Raw genomic sequence first — 18,936 nt, forward strand, 5'->3', positions numbered from 1 at the left:
TGACTCACTTCCGCTCACCCCGGGGTTTTGCCGCCATAGCATTCTTCCATCAGCTGGAACAAAACCACCATGACTCAGCAGAAACATAAACACCTCAAACACCAGAGGGTTGCACACAAACAAAAGGGAAAAGACTCATACTTAATTCATAAGCTGTTGCAATGCACAAAAAACAGATTTTCCAATATGCTGAGGCCTGGAAGCTCCTCACAGCCAGTTCTGTAGGATCTGCTGTCTACAAGGAAACGATAGCCAGGGCAAGAAACAGCAGCCGCTGTGGGCACTGATCAGACAGGAAGTGGCTGCTTAGGCTGGTTAATGTCAGTGGATATTTACTGTCACTGGGTGGGCTGCTGCATCCTGCAGGGCACAGCTGCATCTCCCATAGGACAGCTCCATCTTAATGGGCAGCAAACGCATAATGAAGCACAGTGCCGGAGAAATGGATGCAGTGGTAGTGACAGCAGAATCCATTTTCACCCTGGGAATTCTTTCTTTGTAATCTACTGTACAATCAGGGCTGCTCGAATAGTCTGTACAGGAAAAAAAATCAGCTTTAAGCTTTGAGCCAAAGGGAAATAGATTCCCAATAGATTACTAAAAGCAGTACTGAGAGTTTTTTGGTCACTTGGCAGCGGTGGAACAAGCTGTAAACACAACATTGTCTTATACCAAAGGTTGACATGGCTAACGTGTTAGCAAGCCATTATTCAGCAGACATAGAGCAACATTATTATTGATTTGGAGTTGTGTTTTTGGTCACCTATTGGATGTAAGTCACATTTTCACTCATTTTAGCTCTAGTTCAGTCTTTCTACAAACTAAGGAGACTAAAAGGAAATATCTGGCTCTTAAAAGCTAAATGCTCCACCTTGTTCACCGGCTAGTAGCTAACTTTGGCTGCCATCTGGTGCTGTGCAGGTATCTTGCAGTGAGTTTTTAGAACTTGTTGGTTAAAAAGATTCAAAGCCCCTGAAGTCCTGAAAGATATATTTTTTATGTTGTAGACGCTTTACGAGGTTGATGAGAGCAGTGAGAGTGAACCAAAACAAGTAAAGTTGTGCCAGGCTGAAAGACACTGAAATGCTTCGTAAAACTGCAGTCGGAGGATAATTCTCTGATGGTTTATCATTATCACTGACACCCTTCACATTGCACCCAGTCATTTGATCTATTGTTAATATGAAAATGTTGATTAGTGCAGCTTTAACTGACAAATTTTCTTTGGTTGGAACTAAATCAAAAGTATTAAGACTGTTTATATTATAGACTGTTTAGTATTTTAATGTCTTGTAACATAAACCATTTCAAGCCAGTCATGGCAAGTGTGAAACTTTAGTTTAATCACAGCATTTTCTATAACATGTAGTATGATTCAATGTAAAAAAAAATCTGTCTGTGTAACTGCTGCATACCTTCAAACTGCATCTTAACATGCAAACATATTCCCATTCACACTGCAGTTTGTCGGGAAAGACAACAGGGGGCCTGTGTGTATGTGTGTGTGTGTGTGTGTATGTCTTGAGGGAGGGTGATTTGCAAGCCTAATGTCTAATGTCACAGGAAGCACCAGCAGCCATATTGATCATTTTTCATGTCCTGCCTCATTTCACTAAGAGGCCCGACCCGACTGCTGGTGGCGTTTTCAATTCACTTATGAGACTGAGAGAGATCGAGAGAAAGAAAGATAGATACAACCACAACAGCAACAAAGAATACCATATAATGTAATACTGAAAATAAATCAGTGTGTCTGTGTGCACTTAAAATGAATATTACATTTATTTTCAAAGTACAAAATCAATGGTGATTGCAAACAGTACAATAATTAGGGAAATGGCAATATTATTAATTGCAGTGGAATCTTAATGCTAATCAAATGAAACACACAAAATTAAAGTGGTGCCCTTAACATTTTGCGTGAAACAGAAAAACGGCTCAGCTATTCTTCTCAAAACCTCATTTACATTTTGCGAATGAAGCAATTAATTTCCATCTTATTTTCGAATGTCGATACAGGATTCTGTCGCCCTCCGCTGGTTGGGGAGCTGTACAGCAGAATTACTAAATATGAAGTGTTCTTTATTACAAGCATTAAACATGAGTATTCATATAGTGATGTGTAAAATTTCCTGAGCAAATGTATAAGATCCACACTCAGGCATGTCTGTGATACATTTTACCAACTGCAGAAGACTGACAGTGAAAATGTATTTTTTATGTATTTAATGTTAATTCCCACCACCACGCCCTTATGTGATTAGTTGCTGCTCGGCTAGCTCTGTCATTAATAATACCTGTTCACTGCAGTTTTTTTTTTTTCCTATTGGACTTTATTTTAATGAATTAATCATTTTATAGTGTTATTTTTTTGTTTCACATAGATAGGCACTTTAAATGACATTGTCATGTTCTGCATAAAAGCAAAGCACTGCACACCTCAGTGGATATTATTACTACATGTAATCAAATCACCAAATTAACCAAAGAGGTCTGTGTAACCTGTAGCATCAAGCAATGACACAAGAATCAGACTGTTTCTTTTGGGCTGGGGGTGGTGAGGAAGGTGGAGAAGATTGCATGGGTTGGTAAACTGTTCTGGGTTGGTATGATGATGTGCGAGTTTGGGTAGAGGATGTGCTGGGTTGGTAAGACGATGTGCGAGTTATGGTAGAGGATGCGCTGGGTTGGTAAGAAGATGTGTGGGTTTGGGTGGAGGCCGCGCTGGGTTGATAAGATGATGTGTGGGTTTGGGTAGAGGATATGCTGGGTTGGTAAGACGATGTGCGAGTTTGGTATGTGGATGTGCTGGATTGATAAGCTGATGTGGTGGTTTGATAAACTGATACATTGGGTCGATAAACTGGTGTGCTGGGTTGAGGAGCTGGTCTTGGTGCTGGTACTGGTCTTGGTTTTGGTGCCGGTGTTGCACCATATAAGTCAACAAGCGGGTGTGTGGTCTTGTATTGCAGCAGGTACTCAGGGTAGATCTGGTGCTTCTCAAACACAACAAAGATGGAAGGGTTTATGCAGTCGTCCACACAGCTGTCAAAGAAGTTTATGTCCCCGCCATCCTTAGAAGGAGGTCGGCGGTAGTCAGAGGTCCCTCTCGTGTAGTCCCCCACCAGCACCCGTGAGATGAACATGGACTTGACATCAGAGTCACCAGTGTAGCTGTGGGAGTATCTGGCATCTCGGGCAAAGTAGCTACCTGGGTTTTGAAACAGGAAGAGCTTTTAGATTTTGGATACTTATACTGTATGTAGGGCTACAATTAGGGATTGTTTTATTATCAATTAATCTGACAATTATTTTCTTAAATACACAATTATTTGTTTGGTCTTTAAGATGTCACAAAACAGTGAAAATCTATTTTTCACAAGTATCATTTCCCAGCACCCAAAGTGTCTGAGCAACAGTCTACACCCAAAGATATTTAGTCTATCACATACGACAAAGTAACACAGAAAATTCTCACAATTGTGAAGCTGAAACTGGCAAATCTTTGGCATTTTTGTTCAACTTATCAACTCATCGTTTCAGATTTAAAAGAAGCACTTTTGTTTTTTAAAAATGTATTTTTGGGGCATTTTAAGCAAAACAGTAAATTGAGATACATTGTCTTGGGAGGAGTTATGACCAATGTCACTCTAAAACAATTGATGGACAGCTTCAACACTGGATAAGGAGAAAAAGAGTCCCAGGTTTTTGGGTGAACTGTCCCTTTAAATTTGTATGTGAGCAATGTTAAGATTTAAGATTGGTTTAACATGATGTGCCATCTCAGAATAAATTTTCTTTTTAATTTAAGACAACATCGCCCCATCTTTTGCTCCCCACTCAGCACATAGTCCAGAATGAGTATTTCTTTAACGCACCTTTGCCAAAAGCAGTTCCATGAGTTCCACAGATTCTCCAGTCAAAGTTGGTGAGGCAGATGGCATCTACATGTTTGGAGTCAGTGCCATGAAAAAGCTTTTTTTCTGCCACACTGTGCCCACTGTTGTTCTTCATTTGATTCTTCTGCCTTTATATGGGAAAAAAATAAATCAGAAAACTTAAATCAAGCTGGTATGTTTAGTAATGTGCACAAAAGTAAAGTGAGAATATGTAACCGCAGCCTTTTTGAACACAAGTGGCATTTTCAGGATAATGATTAATGTCAAAAATGCAAAATCTTTTTCAGTAGAGAAAATAAAGTCACTGAACTGACAGTAAGGTCAGTTACACAGCAATGCTTACCTAAAGTTTGCTAACATTAGCTAACATTAGCCACCAGAAACTACTTTCTGTAGCAGCAAAATAAATTGAGCAACAGTACGTTTTACTGCTTATTTGTTCAACTTTTCATTTGTTAGAGGAAGAATGTGTTATTTGTTGTTTAAAAAGTTACATATAGTCTCTATACAACCAGACAGTGGAGGATATCGGAGCAGATACAATGATTACTTAGCTAAGACGATATAATTTAAACACACAGCCTCTAAGATGGCTGTGTGTTAGAATGTTAAGTTTCAAGACTGAACACATGAAAATCACATTTCAGCACGTGCTACTTGAAATACGCACCACTGAAAGACTTCCCAAAGAGCTCTGTTCTGAATCCTCTCGAGTTTGACGATGTCAAAGCCTTTCATGGTTTTACAGAAAAGGGCTTCGATCTCCTTGAATTCCTCTGAGGAGCGCTGGAGGGAGACACGCTGGAAAACACATACCACAGAGAAAGGAAATTATTTTTGTAAATTTGTAGATTTTTGAAGCATTGGAGACTTTTAAGGTAAGTTTATAACCAAACTCATCATCAAGTTTGAGGGTGTGATTTATTCACAATACCGTGTATCCTTTTTGAGGAATCTGTGTCTTGTCCCAGTGGTCTGGTATAGTGGTGAAACCTTGTTGACCAGGAGGCCTTCTGTGGACAAAAATCAGACTAGGGTTCAGGGGTAGTTTTATTACAAGGTGGTTTTTATAAAAAGGTTGGGAAAAGACAAGGACTAACAGTATAATTGGGTTGTCATACCTCTCTTTCGCTGTTCGGACGTCAGCTGCGGAGACAAATCGAGGCCGTCTTTTCACAAGCCTCTTAGTGCCATACCGCTTGTTTGTTTGTATCATGTCTGAGGGGAAAAAAAGACATCATTATAATAATTCTTTAATATTTCAACATGCAAACAACTGTAAACATAGAGATCATTCGCATATTCGTTGTTTACCTTGGAAACTGAGTGAATATGTCTGTGAACCAGCGGTGAACTCCACCACATCTTTGTCATTTTCCAGATATTTCTCCTCCAGTTTAGCGCTGTCCATGTCTGCTGGGTTGTGTCCACCAGTCTGTCATACAAGACAAAGTAAGTCTGAGTTTACCTCAAAAGTAAATGACCAATCAGGTGCCAGTTTGTATGACATGTTGACATTATTGTCTACAGAAACTGTAAATACATAAATGTGAATTCCAGTCAAAAACATTACTGTTCACTGAATACAGCAATACACCATTCAGTGTTGTTTCTCTGCCAAATCAGGGAGCTGTGTCACACAGGGCCCTGGTCTTCATACATGGATAACTGAGTTAGCTTGATTTGATTGTTGATGATTTGACACAGGCCTGGATTGTTTAGTTCTTCAAAGCTGGCTAAAATTTATCTGGGGCTGGTATCATAGCAACAAGTCCTAAAACCCAAACCTGTAAAAATACAGGCCTTTTTGTATGGGCTAAAATTAGGGTCATATGTACGGTAGCTGTGTATCACCATATCTCGATGTTGTTGAATCACTGCAGCTAAATATTACCCGAATTACTTCACAGGGATACACTCACTGTGAGTGATTGAGTGATTCATGTCATTTGTTCGCAGGAAGAATGGGGTGTGTTCAAGACAGCAAATACACAGCTGATTCATATTGAATTCATAAATTTCCAGTGAACTCAGTTTTTAAAAAATGCACAGAAATTGTATTGTATTGTATTCATGTTGTAAGCACATGAACATTTTTGCTTTCTTGGGACAGTCCTATACACTTTGTGCAAAAAGTAAAATGTACATAGCAGATGTGCAAAGGTTTATGAATTCAAATCAGCTATCAGTTTATGAATCAGCTATGTATTTGCTGTCTTGAACACACCTCATTCCTCCTGCGAACAAATGAACAAACTTGAATCACTCACTCAGTGACAGAATGTATCCTCCCTGCAAAGTGATTTGGGTTGCTAATTTTTAGCTGCAATGATTCAACAACATTGGTCTTGGATTGCAATCCAGACATATGACAACATTATCTATATTGATTTTATATGTATGGGTTAACATTTAATGTCACTAGGCGTAGTGCCACACACACGCACACACACATTAACACACATAACGTTACTGTTTTGAAAAGAGGATAGCTATAAGGATACACTCACTGAATGGGGCATGTGTGCTACCTTTCAAACCAGAGTTATAAGGTGCTTCACAAAATACAATATAGATTAAGGGGCTTTTCTGAGTGGAAGTTAGCCGTTAGCTGTGGCGTTTGCCGTTGGCTTTGCTAGCTGTTGGCTTCGCTAGCTGTTAGCTCCACTAGTGCCAGGGATCATGAGGAATATATACCATTTGGCCATGTTTCAGTTCAGTGAGTGGGACTACGCAGTCGGAGCTCCAGTCAATCTCCAGTCAAGAACAAATTTTTTTAATGAACTGATCCTAGCGATTCAGTACACAGAAAAGAACTGCTTTGCACATCACTAGCAATATACCTCTTAGCAGACTGCAGGGAAAAACTGCTAGAAAGGCTCGCACCCTGGCTCTGTGATTTGAAAGTGAAATGATGATCCTGATTGGATAGTCAAATAATATGTAAATATGAGCATCCCATTGGCTATGCAGGAAGAAGCATCAAATGTGGGACAAAAGTACTTGCATCCATAGGTTTGATTTGTAGCTGTTAGCCTGGGATTCACACATACAATTGAGTTGTGTGAAACTTTTTTCACCTTCAAACACATAGATGTGTAATTGCAAACATTTTTTGTAACTTCAGATCTTTGTGCAAATCTTTATGCACTCACACATTGGATATTATTTGTGAAAATCTTTTTCATTTGTTCACTAAATGTCATGCACAGCTTGATCAAAATGGTTGTACACATTCACACATTTGAATGTATTCATACAAAATGTTTTCACACATTCATATATGGTGATACACAGCTACAATACATGTGATCCTAATTTTAAATTCTCCTACTTCTGAAAAACTGCACTGTCAAAAAGCTGAAAGCAGGGTGTTTTTTCAGCTCATGAAAAGTTGATGTTTAGGGGATATATTAAAATAAATTATTCAATTATTTTGTTTTATTCAAGAAAAATGAAAATCAGATGATAGAGTAGATCTACTTTTGCTCACAGTTCAGACAGTTAAGGTTTAACATTACTTTAATTTTGACAAACTTTTGAAACCTGCATGAATTGCTTTTTTTGGTCATTCGGGAGTAGCGGAAACAAGCTGTTAATATGTTAGCAAACAGTTGCCAATTTACACATCCTGCAGACACAGAGCAACATTAGCATTTATTTGGAGTCCTAAGTCAAATATTCCTTCCTCTTTTAGCTCCATTCTGATCTCCACCAATTCCTGAGGGAAATATCTGGTTCTTTAGCTTCTAAATGCTCCACAATGGTCACAAGCTAGTTGCTAGCTTTGTCTGTCGGCTGTGTAACTTTGTGTTGGGTTTATCAGAACTTATAAACTGAACACACTGCCCGCTGCTGCTGTAAATTATGATGATGAGAATGGTGAAACTGAACCAAGAATAGTACAGTTGCATGCCATAAAACCAAAGCAATGAGCTCAAAGATGCTAAAACGCTACATAGAGCTGAGAGGAAGCAGAGTTGGGTCATGATTCTCTGCAGGTTTGTCAATACGAGCGACACCTTTGACATTACACATTGTCAGTTGATCCATTGTTAATATAAAAATAGTGATAAGTACAGCTTTAAGTTAAAACTTTACATAATAAGAAATATAATCATTATTATGCTGTGTTCATGTGCTGGTGGGAAAGTCTAGCATCTGTAACTTCCACACTTTTTGGAAGTTTTTGGAAATTTAAATCAAGGAAGACAAAGAGTAAAGTGTTAAGGAGGGTTCCGCTTTGAAAGTTAAAGAATTGATTAGCTTTGCGCTCCACCAAATGCCATCAAACTTATTTTTCCTTATCCAACAGTCCAATATGAGCATGACAAATTCAAATTTATGCAATCTGGCAACAGTATCTGCTGTCAATCTCTTTCCTCACAGATGCTACCACACATCCTGTTCTCACGACTAACGAGGCAGTGTGGCAGCCTCTCTGCCTCCTGATTGTTTTGTGTGAACGTAGCTCCGCAAAAGATATGATTTTTGCAATTTTATGAACTTTAATGATGTGCATGGGTAGCAGCTTAAGCAACAGAACACAGCACGGTGAGAAGAAAAGTCTAATAATGTAAACAAAATGAATAAAAGAGAATATAAAGAACTACAGGGTTACATAAACACATGTAATCGTCAGTTCAGCACAGGTTTAGTAGCTCATGAGTGGGAAGGATGACGTGGGTGGTTCAGTCCCAGTGTGATTTGAGTTTTTGACTTTCTGTCCTTTTAAATGGCAGAATCTGAGACCGCATGCCTGGGTCTAGACCTTTGAATTTGCCCACTCCACCATGTTGAGTTGACAGTTCCAATATCAGGCAAGAGACTGCCTGTTCCACCTTGACTGTCAGAGTCCACATGGACCACAGCCAATGCAGAGTGTTATCATTAGAAGGCTTATATCACTTCACTTCTTTCTCATCATGAGCAAAATTTATTAGAGTGAGTTTTAATACCACAGACACATTTAGGGTTGTGGTGTGTCCATTCAAGGGACCATTTTTAGCCCATATCCTCCCCACTAGCTTCACTTGCCGAGGCATGTTGTCAGTGTGTATATCTTCATTTGAAACAGCTGGCGGCTGCTGCTATCTGAAACCGCTATGTGTTAGGAATTGTATCAGTGTTTCATCAGCTGTCATTGCTGTAGAGTAATGACTTCAAACTTGTAAGTCATGCTTCTGTCCACCTGATGAATTTAAGTCCAATATTCACTCTACTTTTAGCTCTGTGGTTGTTTCCACCAACTCCTGAGGGAAATGTCTGACTTTAGCTGCTCAATGCTCCACTATGTTCATCAGCCATCCATCTGTTGGTTGGTGCTGGGCAGGTGTTCTATAGTGGGTTTATAAGAGTATTTTCGCTAACAGCTGCCTGCTGCTGCTGGAAACAGGGTCGAAGCAAAACAATAAAGTTGCAGGCCGTAAAACCAAAACAACGAGCTAAAAGACGTTAGAACGTGGCAATATTTACTGACAGTAATAATCTTCTGTGGGTTCATCAATATAAGTGACCCCTTTCACATTACACATGGTCATTTCGATCATTTGCTTCTATAAAAATATAGGTTAGAACAGAATACAGAAATGAGAATACAGGACTTCAGAACATACTGGAACTGTTTAACATATGCTGAAATGTTGTCAACATTTAATAGTCCTGAAAATAGTAATATTTTGTGTACGGGTGTATAGTCTACTGGTCACTCCAAATCATGCTCTAAATTGTGACATCCAGTGAAAATATCTGGCGTTTTGTCATGCATCACCACCACTAATCCTGACTACAAAATGGACTCTGACTGCAGTTACTCACAGCTGAAGCATACAGGTTCCACTTTCCGAACTCATCCTCCCAGTACCAAACCCACTCTGTGGTGTGGATAAAGGTTGGCTCCTTTACAGAGTTAATGGTAGAGAGTCGTCGCACTTCGGTCGCCCCACGGGTCATCGTATCAAAATGCACAGGTGGGCTGCTGGAACTGAAGGGATGACAAAGACAAAAGCAAAATAAAGATAAGTTTAATTTTACATTTATTATTTGACACTATTCTCTTAAGTTGAAATGCACATTTTAGATGTGGTCTATGCAATGCAGACTTTTTTCACTCTTGATTACAGGTCATAATGCAAATAATTCAATGAAAGAAATTACAAAAGAATTACTATTTATTATATAAAAAGCCATCACTACTTCAGCTCATGCTGTACTAGTAAGTGGCAATGTAATAACTGATATTATATCTAGCTGATTTACCCTGATTGATCCCTCACTGGTTTATATCATACCCAACAAACCAGTACTGTATCAAAATATAGAAGCAAGATCCTCTCAAAATCAATTTTATTTGGCCTTGGCACATGGGTCAGTGTGACATAAATTTCATCATCTGTCCACTATGTCCACAAAGGTTTGCCCAATATTTGTGACCATGCTGACAGTACACACTGCAAGCACACTAACTGGTTCTCCTCTCTTGCAAGAGTGTACTAGATTTACCATACTTGGTCCTATTCTTGTTTATATAGACACTTTTCTTTCTTTGACTTTTACTTGTTGTTCAGCCAAATAAAACAATCTCCTCTTATTGGTGTCATGAGGTCCTCATCTTGTTTTCCAATGCGCATGTCCGTAGCTGTCTGTGTTCATACTGAAGTGAGACCAAACTTTTAGTTTTGTGTGTTGGCATATTAACATTTGCGAATTAGCACTAAACAAGAAGTACAGCTGAGGCTGATGGGAATGTCATTAATTCTGCAGGTATTTGATCACAAACCAAAGTGCTGGACAAATTGGGATTTTAACCAGTTGATGGCGTTAGATGAAAAGTCAGAGAATTACCAAAGTGTTTACAGTTCATCCTGAGACATACATGAATGTACCAAACTGTATGGCAATCCATCCAACAGTTTTGAGACATTTCACTCAAAACCCCTAATGTCAACATCATGGTGGCACTCAAGGAAAAGTCAGAGAATTTCAAAAGTTTTTACAATACATTCTCTGGGAACCATGAATGTCTGTACAATTTTTTGTGCCAATCCATCAGGGGATAACCAAAGACTGTAAGAATCATCCTCTATGCACCAAGGATATGTACCAAATTTCATGACAATCTGTCCAACATTTGTTGGATATTTCAGTCAAATCCAACGGACATTGTCATTCTTAAGGCCATGCCACTAGCATGGTTAAAAATTGACAGTTGATCCCTCAAAGGTGTAGACTTTTGAAGACTTTTTGCACTCAGAGGTGCTGTGATTGTAGAGGATTGGGTTTACTGTAGTTATAAGATTAAACTTGCTTACTGTATATATACATCGCAAGATGGTTGATTTTAAGTATAATCTCTTCCCAGAACCACAGTGTAGTGACTGAGCATGAAAGACATGAAACACAGTACTCCAATTGAATGCCAGTACTAAGTACCTGTATGTGTTTTTAGGGTCACAGTAGTCCTTTTCAATTGTCTCGTTATCAGGCAAGGCGTTCCAGTGGTCACCCTCTTTGATTTGCCATCTGTATGGCATCTTGTCATGAGCCTTAAAACACCGATCTGGAGCACATCAGTTACAAAGAGAAGATTAATGACACCTAATCAAAACAAAAAAACAATGTAAGTTTTGTATGTATCACCACTTGGAAGCAATATATTTCACTGATTACTCACCTTCATGTTTACAGTATCCTTTGATGAAGTACATACATATCTCAGTTTTTTCTAAAGGAAACAAAAAAAGTACACTATTAAGTATTGTTTTGTGTTGAAACAAGTTTTTACACATAAATATAACTCTTCCCTCCTTACAGGACATTTCTACATGACTTTGCAAATAAAAAAGGACAGTTCTCCCAGGAGACAAAACATACAACAAGCTTTTTCAGCTGCTGTAGTTTACCTCTGACAGGCCTTGGTCTCTGTCTTCTGTTTGGCCCATCATCTGCAGCGTCGACAGCAGCAGGAATGTCATTAGTAGAACGGGTTCGTTGCAGCTGTTGATAGTTACCTCTGTTACCTCTGTTGCCCTGGCTGCCACCTCTCCCTCTGAAAGCATTATTAGTTTTATTCGGATTCCGTGTTTGTTTTCTGTTCAGACCATTGTCGCTGCTCGCATCACTGTCATTGGCAGCAGCAGAGACGTCACTGGTGGAAGAGTTTTGCTGCTGTTCACTGTTGTCATCGTTTGGATCCCAATCGCTGTTCACACTCAAGGAACTGATTGCAGACAGGATGTCACTAGTGGAGCAGGTTCGTTGCTGCTGTTGATGGTTGCCCCTGTTACCTCTACTTCCCCTGTTACCTCTATTGCCTCTGTAGCCTCGGTTGCCTCTGTTGCCCCTGTTGCCTCTGTTGCCCCGGTTACCACCTCTCCCTCTGGCGGCCATTGGATTTATCCCATCACATCCCCACTCCAGCACTCCATCGTCGCTGCCCGCATCAGTGGCATTGGCAGCAGCTGAATTGTCACTGCAGGAAGAGTTTTGTTGCTTTTGACGATTGCCTCTGTTGCCCCTCTTGCTATGGTGCCACAAAACCTGTTTATTTGCATAAATAGTCTTCAAGGAGCGAAAGAGGTGGTCAGGCAAGCCTTTATCCTGCAGGGTTTTTAATGGCTGTGGAGCACTGAAATCATGAGTCCTGGAGCAGTAGCAGTCGCCTCTCAGGTACCTCTCACAGATGTGCAGTCTCTTGCAATCGTCACCTTCCTGACACCGACCGTACACCCCATCACCGTTGTTGTAATCGTGACATATCTGGATAATAGAAGGAAAAGCCACAGGAAACAAAATTAACTCCAAGAGAATCTGCAACAGGGTCTCAAAATATCTCCCCCCTCAAACCAAGTTAAGTGTCACTGCTAGGTGTCAGCTTCTACTTTTAGATAACATAATGTGTGCTCTTGATTTAGCAAACTTATAACCTTTATGTCTTGTCTTGCGTGTACACTTCACACTCTAACTATGGGTCGCTTGGATTTAATACTGTTAAACATATCGTTGTGTGATCTTTGCGATGCCTCACATGTATTTTATAGAATAGAAGACTGTGCTGCGCTTCATAAATATCTTCTTCGCTGTCTTCTACCAGCTTACTAAATGTGCTGCACTAAAGACATCTGCCGCCCTCTACAAGAGAGGAGGAGACAAAATATATTATGTGATATTAAATCCAGGGCACGAATAACTAAATGTGCCCACAGTTTTGTTTTTTTTTACTCTATGATACCTCCCGAACATCATAGTTTTGACATCATGAATACAGGTTTTACCCAGCAAGATCTGACATTGGGAAAATATTCTGGTTATAAAGATGAAAAAAAGTATTAATCAATAGAAGAGCAGGAGCTTTTAGAGAATGCTTTGGTGCTAGTATTGATACTAAGAGAATCACCATGGCCAGAAGAATAGACCATACACTGAGGGCACAGTTTTTACCACAGATCCGCACCTTGACCTGTTTGAATGACTCCTGTGCATCTTGTATGTTGTCAGACTTACAGAAGGCAGGAGTGTGTGGTCGCTCTGCAGCAGCAGTGTGCACAGCTCCGTCCTGCTCAGACTCTCCAGCTCATGCTCTCTCAGTGTCTTCAAATTCTGGGCAGAGTCCAGCACATGAGGGAAACTGCATCCTCTCCTGTTAAAAAAACCCCCCACATAGTTCAGTCATAAGTTTTAATTAAATATACAGTTGCTCAGGAAAAAAAAAAGTTCTGTATGATGTTTTGTAAATGCAGTACATTTAAATTTAGCTAAAATTACACATTACTGAATTAATATGAAGGCTTATTAGGCATTCACGCACTAGTTGGAAAATGTGAAACCCAGGAAGTCAGTTGTAGCGTTGCTATTACAAAAGTCAAATCTGTTAGGCAAATGATAGACAAGCATAAAGCTAACTCTACCGAAGCATATTCAAAAAAATATTAGTTCTATTGGCTACTGCAAAAAGGTATTGAACTTGTGTGTGTTTAATGATTTATTGATAGAAATGTACAATTACATGTTGAGAAGACTAAAGGTCACTATTGCGTCAGAACTGTAAAAAACAGATGACGCCATATCTGACATGCTTTGATTGCCTGACTTAGAATGGAGTTCATATGAAATTTCAAAGTAGAAAATGCATCCTAGATTTAGTAATTTCACTAATATACATATACATATATATATATGTTCACTCAGTGAAACAGTGAAACAAGCAGACAGACAATTTGTTTATAACTTTGAAGCTACCAAAAAATATTCTAAGGTAACGTCAGATTTAAACTTCTAAACCTCTAAACAAGGTGTCACATTAGTTGATGTCCTTGTTTGTTTATCGTTTGTATTCCAGGTTTGCTTTTATTACAGAGCAGCCAGTTAAAGGAGCACTTAAGTGATTTAGTATTGCACTTCCATAAAGTTGGGGGAATCACAAGATACACATTTAAAGGGACATATTATGCTTTTTGTGATTTTCTGTTGTTTATTTACCGTTATAATGTCATATATATATGCTAAACATGGTCAAACTTCCAAAACTTGGGGTTAATGTATAGAACATAGAAATGCTCACTGCAAGTTAAAAGCAGGGCTTCAGCCCCCCCCTAAACACATTGTTTGTGATGTTTTTTTCTACTTTGCCGACAAGATGACATCGGCTTGTCGCACATGCCCATAAATGGCCATCTGTTCTGTAGCCTTGGTTGCTAAGGCTGTTGCTAAGGCCATGTGTTGTTCGCGTTGTCTGCTTGCAAATTTCAGATTGGATTTCAGCTCGAACATATACAGATGTATTTAGGAGACATTTTTGAGTAAAGAACAAGAAAAAGTAGTGAAATCCTATAACTATAGTTTGTTGATGGAGCCTCCAAGCAGCCGGAAGTTGGCTGTGACGCTTCTGGAAGCTAGCCAACCAGAACAGCTCATCAGGAGCACTGTTGGGCAGTAAGGCATTATTTGTACCATATTACAGTAATATTATTACTTTTTTCAGTAACAAGTAGTATAAGGGATTACAATTTGAAATTCTTATTATTCTTATTTTTAAATTATATTACGGTTATTAATCTCAGTAACGCTCTGTTACTTTTACACTTGGGGGGTCGGCGTGCTCGCTGTCTTACAGGGATTAATGGAGGATTGATATCAGTGTGGTCTCTGCGTCCAGATCACAGACTCTCCAGAGGGGGAGAAATGCGACTCGTGGATATTCCACAGTTGTCTTGTAGTTTAGCTGGCTTGCTAACGTTAGCCACAGGTACGCCTACATTCAGGGGTCACCTAACACTAGTTTAGTTCAGAGTTGGAGGGTGTGTGAATCGAATCGTGCAGCTGAGGTCGGGACTTCTTCCAAACTGTATCCTGCCTGCTTGTTAAACCACAAATGTCTCATTTTCTATTTCTGCATGTGTTAAATACAAAAGATACAGTGTGTAGGTGTGGAGGAGTTGTTTAAAGGCAACTTTGACAGAGCTGATGGCTGAGTTACGAAAATAAATTAACAAGTATATATTTTTGCTGCGGAGTAATAAGTAATTTAATATAATTACTTATTCAATGAGTAATATTTAATCAGTAATTAATTGCAATTTTCAAGTAACTTGCCCAACATTGATCGGGAAGGGGGCCTTAAAGACACAAAGGCTAAAACAGCCTGTTTCAGACAGAGACTGAACCCCAGAGTATGAAAATGTTCATATTTCCCCATTAAAAAAAAAGAATGGTTAAAATCATAGCAGCAAAGGCTTAAATATCCTGACTTTTAGTCCATATTATAGGTCAAGCTCCAAAAAACACTCCAAGCATTGGATCCTACATTTCCCATAACGCAACTCAACAGCGTATTTTGTTAGACCTTTTTCTGACTGATAAAAGTCCTCATCTTTCAAACGCCACAGCTCCAGTTTGGGTGTCAAGCCAAACGCTGACAACATCATCATGGAGGTGTTTCTCAGACTTATGGAAGCTCCCTCTGAAATCACAGAAGACATTAAACAGCTGATTTAACAGGCTGATCTTTATGTGTAAAGTCGGTGGAGTTCCCCTTTAAATGAGCCTGTTGCACTGCAAGGTGTCCTTCACGGTATGGCTTGCAGGGTTGTTTTCATGACAGAACGGCAGGTGAGTGCTGGTGTAATATCGGATTTTTCCAACAGTGCATGAACGCACCACGTGTGGCCTTCTAAACACACAGACATTTAATGTACTCTCATTAAATGTAGCTACAACACAGAAACAAACCGGTGGTAGTATCTGTCTTCATTGAATATCTTTAAACACACATATATAAACACCCAATAAAGCTTCCTTTTAAAAAAAACAGCTATTGGTGAAGCCACAGGCCTCTAAAACTGCCAACCCAGCACTAACAATCAGGCAGACGGGCCAGTTTAACGAGCAATGACTCACCTTAGGCCTCATTCAGTAAGCAAACATATTTACCTCAACTGAGTGAACCGGCAGGATCCGTTGAGGAGGAAGTTTTTACACAGGTGTAAACCACTGCAGGATCCATGACAGTCTCTGGCTCTGCACAGCCTCAGTCTGGTCCACGCCACTACCTTCGGCTGTCCGTTTGGATGGCACAAAGCAAATTTATCTTGGTTACAAATGATCGCCGACACATTCGTGGAATCGCCAAAGCAGAGATTGTAGATCAAATCATCAGTGTTTACTGCCCCATGATTGGCGCAGATGAATTTCAGTATTTCGGTCTCCATCATCGTGCTGCTCTTCTTCCTCTTTCTCCCTCCACCTTCAAGAAAGCAGCAGCAAAAGCAGCAGCTGTGTGACTGCTCGGTTCAGCTGAGCAGGGAAAAAGTTCCTATCGTTTCTGATGATTGGAAACCGAAACTTAACTATTTTTAGCCGAGGTTGATGTTGTAACGCTGTTGTCTTCCGCTTGGGGGCGTCACCGTGTCATATGACTTCATACAGGCCTGGAATCATGAGGACAGAGGAGCCAATAACAAATATCCGGTCTGTTAAATATCACTGTCTTGGACTGTAAAGACATTAATATGGGTAAATGTATATATATAAAAATATATCTGCATTTAATTTTTATATAAAATTGATTTTAATGGTAAACTACACCATTAATCCAAAATGAAACGGAAATTACACTGCAAAAAATATCCAAATCACTTGCTGTCATATGAACACTATTAATTTACTGAATGATTTAAGTCCTTGTATCGGAAAAATAAAATTGAAAAACATTCTATAATATACAAATGATCTCTGTATTTCATGTTTTTGACCGGCAGCAATTATTAACTTTTCTTTCAGTGTTTGCAGTGGAATTACTGTGGGTGAGTGAGTGAGTTTACATTTGCCACTTTTTTAATCTGATTACAGTAATCTCTTTAATGTAATCTGTCACTCCCACCAGATAAAAACCTACCTCCACCTACCTTATTGTGTCTTGCCTGCTGGTTCTTTGTGTTTGGGGGAAATGCACTGATAGTTTTATTCCTACAGCGATCTCATGACTTACATTTTCCTTTACTTGAAAATGACCTCATTCTAGTTGCACAAGGGACAGAGGAAATTAATGATACTTTTTACTTTAACCCATTTTTCAGACCAAAAATACAACAAATCTGATATGAATACTTCCCAGTGACTATGAAAATACCTTTATGATGTATCTTTTGAATAACCAAGTTTACATATATCATTTCAAAGACGGTTAATACTCATGCAATCACTTATTTGGTGTTTTAATTTTAAAATTAGATTTTTTTCCTGTTGAATGTGGTAAAGAAAAATCCTAATTACGCCTACTGTGATTATTTTTTATAAAAATAAAGTAATGCAGATTTACTGTCAAATCTGACCTGGATGTTCACAGTGGTCAAGTATATATGCAGCATATAGATGCATACCATGTTATCAAGAGATGTACAGTTTGAGTCCAATAACTTTTGTCGTCTGCCAGATGCAGGGCAAGAGTTACCGAAAGGTTTGATACCACGACCTTCATGTCCATATCTCAACCCAACTGAATACTTGTGGGAGACTTTGGACAAACGTGTTAGAAATCATCAAAACACCAAATGAAGGAATATCTTTTGGAAGAATGGTGTTAATCTCTCTAGAGATCTTCTGCAGGTTTGGAGAATCTAATACCAAGGAGCATTACAGCTGTTCTGGAGGTTTGGGGTGGAAAAAAAGACCTTACTAAAACAAAATGTTGTGTTTTTTGTGTATGAAATGTGCTGAACAAATAACTCACCTGAAATTGTCACCCGTCCGGTTAGGTTAGTTAATGCTGTGAAGATACTGGTCAAAACTGAAGCAACAGAGCAGCAATTATCCTGACTTTAAAGGTGCCCTGTGGGGTTTTCTTGTAAACAAAAATTATGTTTACATTCACTGTTACTCACCAAAACTCATTGTGCGTATCCTTGTGATTTAACAAATGTGTTGAATCCATTTGCTTCCTCATAAAATATTTGCAAAACTATTTTGAAATGATTTTAAAATCCTACATTGTTTACATCCATATTAACTGGTTTTAAGTCTTCTTCCTCTCTGCCTTTGTTGGCGCGTTACACCCACCTGTAGATCAGTGGAATATGGTGAAACAATTGGTAGGGCTGTGTATCGCATCACCCCTGTGGATGTGTGCGTACATGTACGTACTTGTGCGCATGCACAACGCAAACAAAATGGGGACCGACTCATAAAAAAAAACTGCTCCATAGAGCTACAAGAGTTCACAAACTCCACAGGGAACCTTTAAGTCTCTAGGATGGGTCGTATACCTCCAAAAAGACTGGATCCTACATTTCCCATATTGCAATCACAGTGTATTTCATCAGACCCTCCCTGCCTCCTTCTTTCAAACCGCACTGCTCCAGTTTGTAACACTGTGTTTCTTAGTCAAACTTGAATCTCAAGCCCAATCCCATGACATCATCAGTTATTTTGTACAAACTTTGCTAGGCTCTTTCCTGAACCACAGAAGACATAAACCACCATTTCACAGGCTGTGTAGTAGGCTACTTCTCATGACAAGTCAACAAAACATCATGTGTTAAATAAG

At 39.2% G+C, this 18,936-nt stretch overlaps 1 protein-coding gene across 1 annotated transcript; it reads right to left on the reverse strand.

Annotated features, from left to right (window-relative positions):
- Positions 1-1,319: 1,319 nt before the first annotated feature.
- si:ch73-252i11.1 (uncharacterized protein LOC553517 homolog) lies at positions 1,320-16,783 on the reverse strand. The gene is made up of 12 exons (XM_067581836.1): positions 16,326-16,783; positions 13,401-13,536; positions 11,801-12,656; positions 11,572-11,622; positions 11,331-11,457; positions 9,717-9,882; positions 5,214-5,334; positions 5,021-5,117; positions 4,834-4,912; positions 4,570-4,700; positions 3,879-4,027; positions 1,320-3,211 (listed from the first exon to the last, which is right to left on the reverse strand). Exons 1-12 carry the CDS (start codon positions 16,604-16,606, stop codon positions 2,511-2,513), a joined length of 2,895 nt encoding a protein of 964 aa, XP_067437937.1. The 5' UTR covers positions 16,607-16,783; the 3' UTR covers positions 1,320-2,510.
- Positions 16,784-18,936: the final 2,153 nt, after the last annotated feature.

This window comes from Thunnus thynnus, chromosome 23, assembly GCF_963924715.1.
Source record: "Thunnus thynnus chromosome 23, fThuThy2.1, whole genome shotgun sequence".
NCBI classification, from domain to species: domain Eukaryota; kingdom Metazoa; phylum Chordata; class Actinopteri; order Scombriformes; family Scombridae; genus Thunnus; species Thunnus thynnus.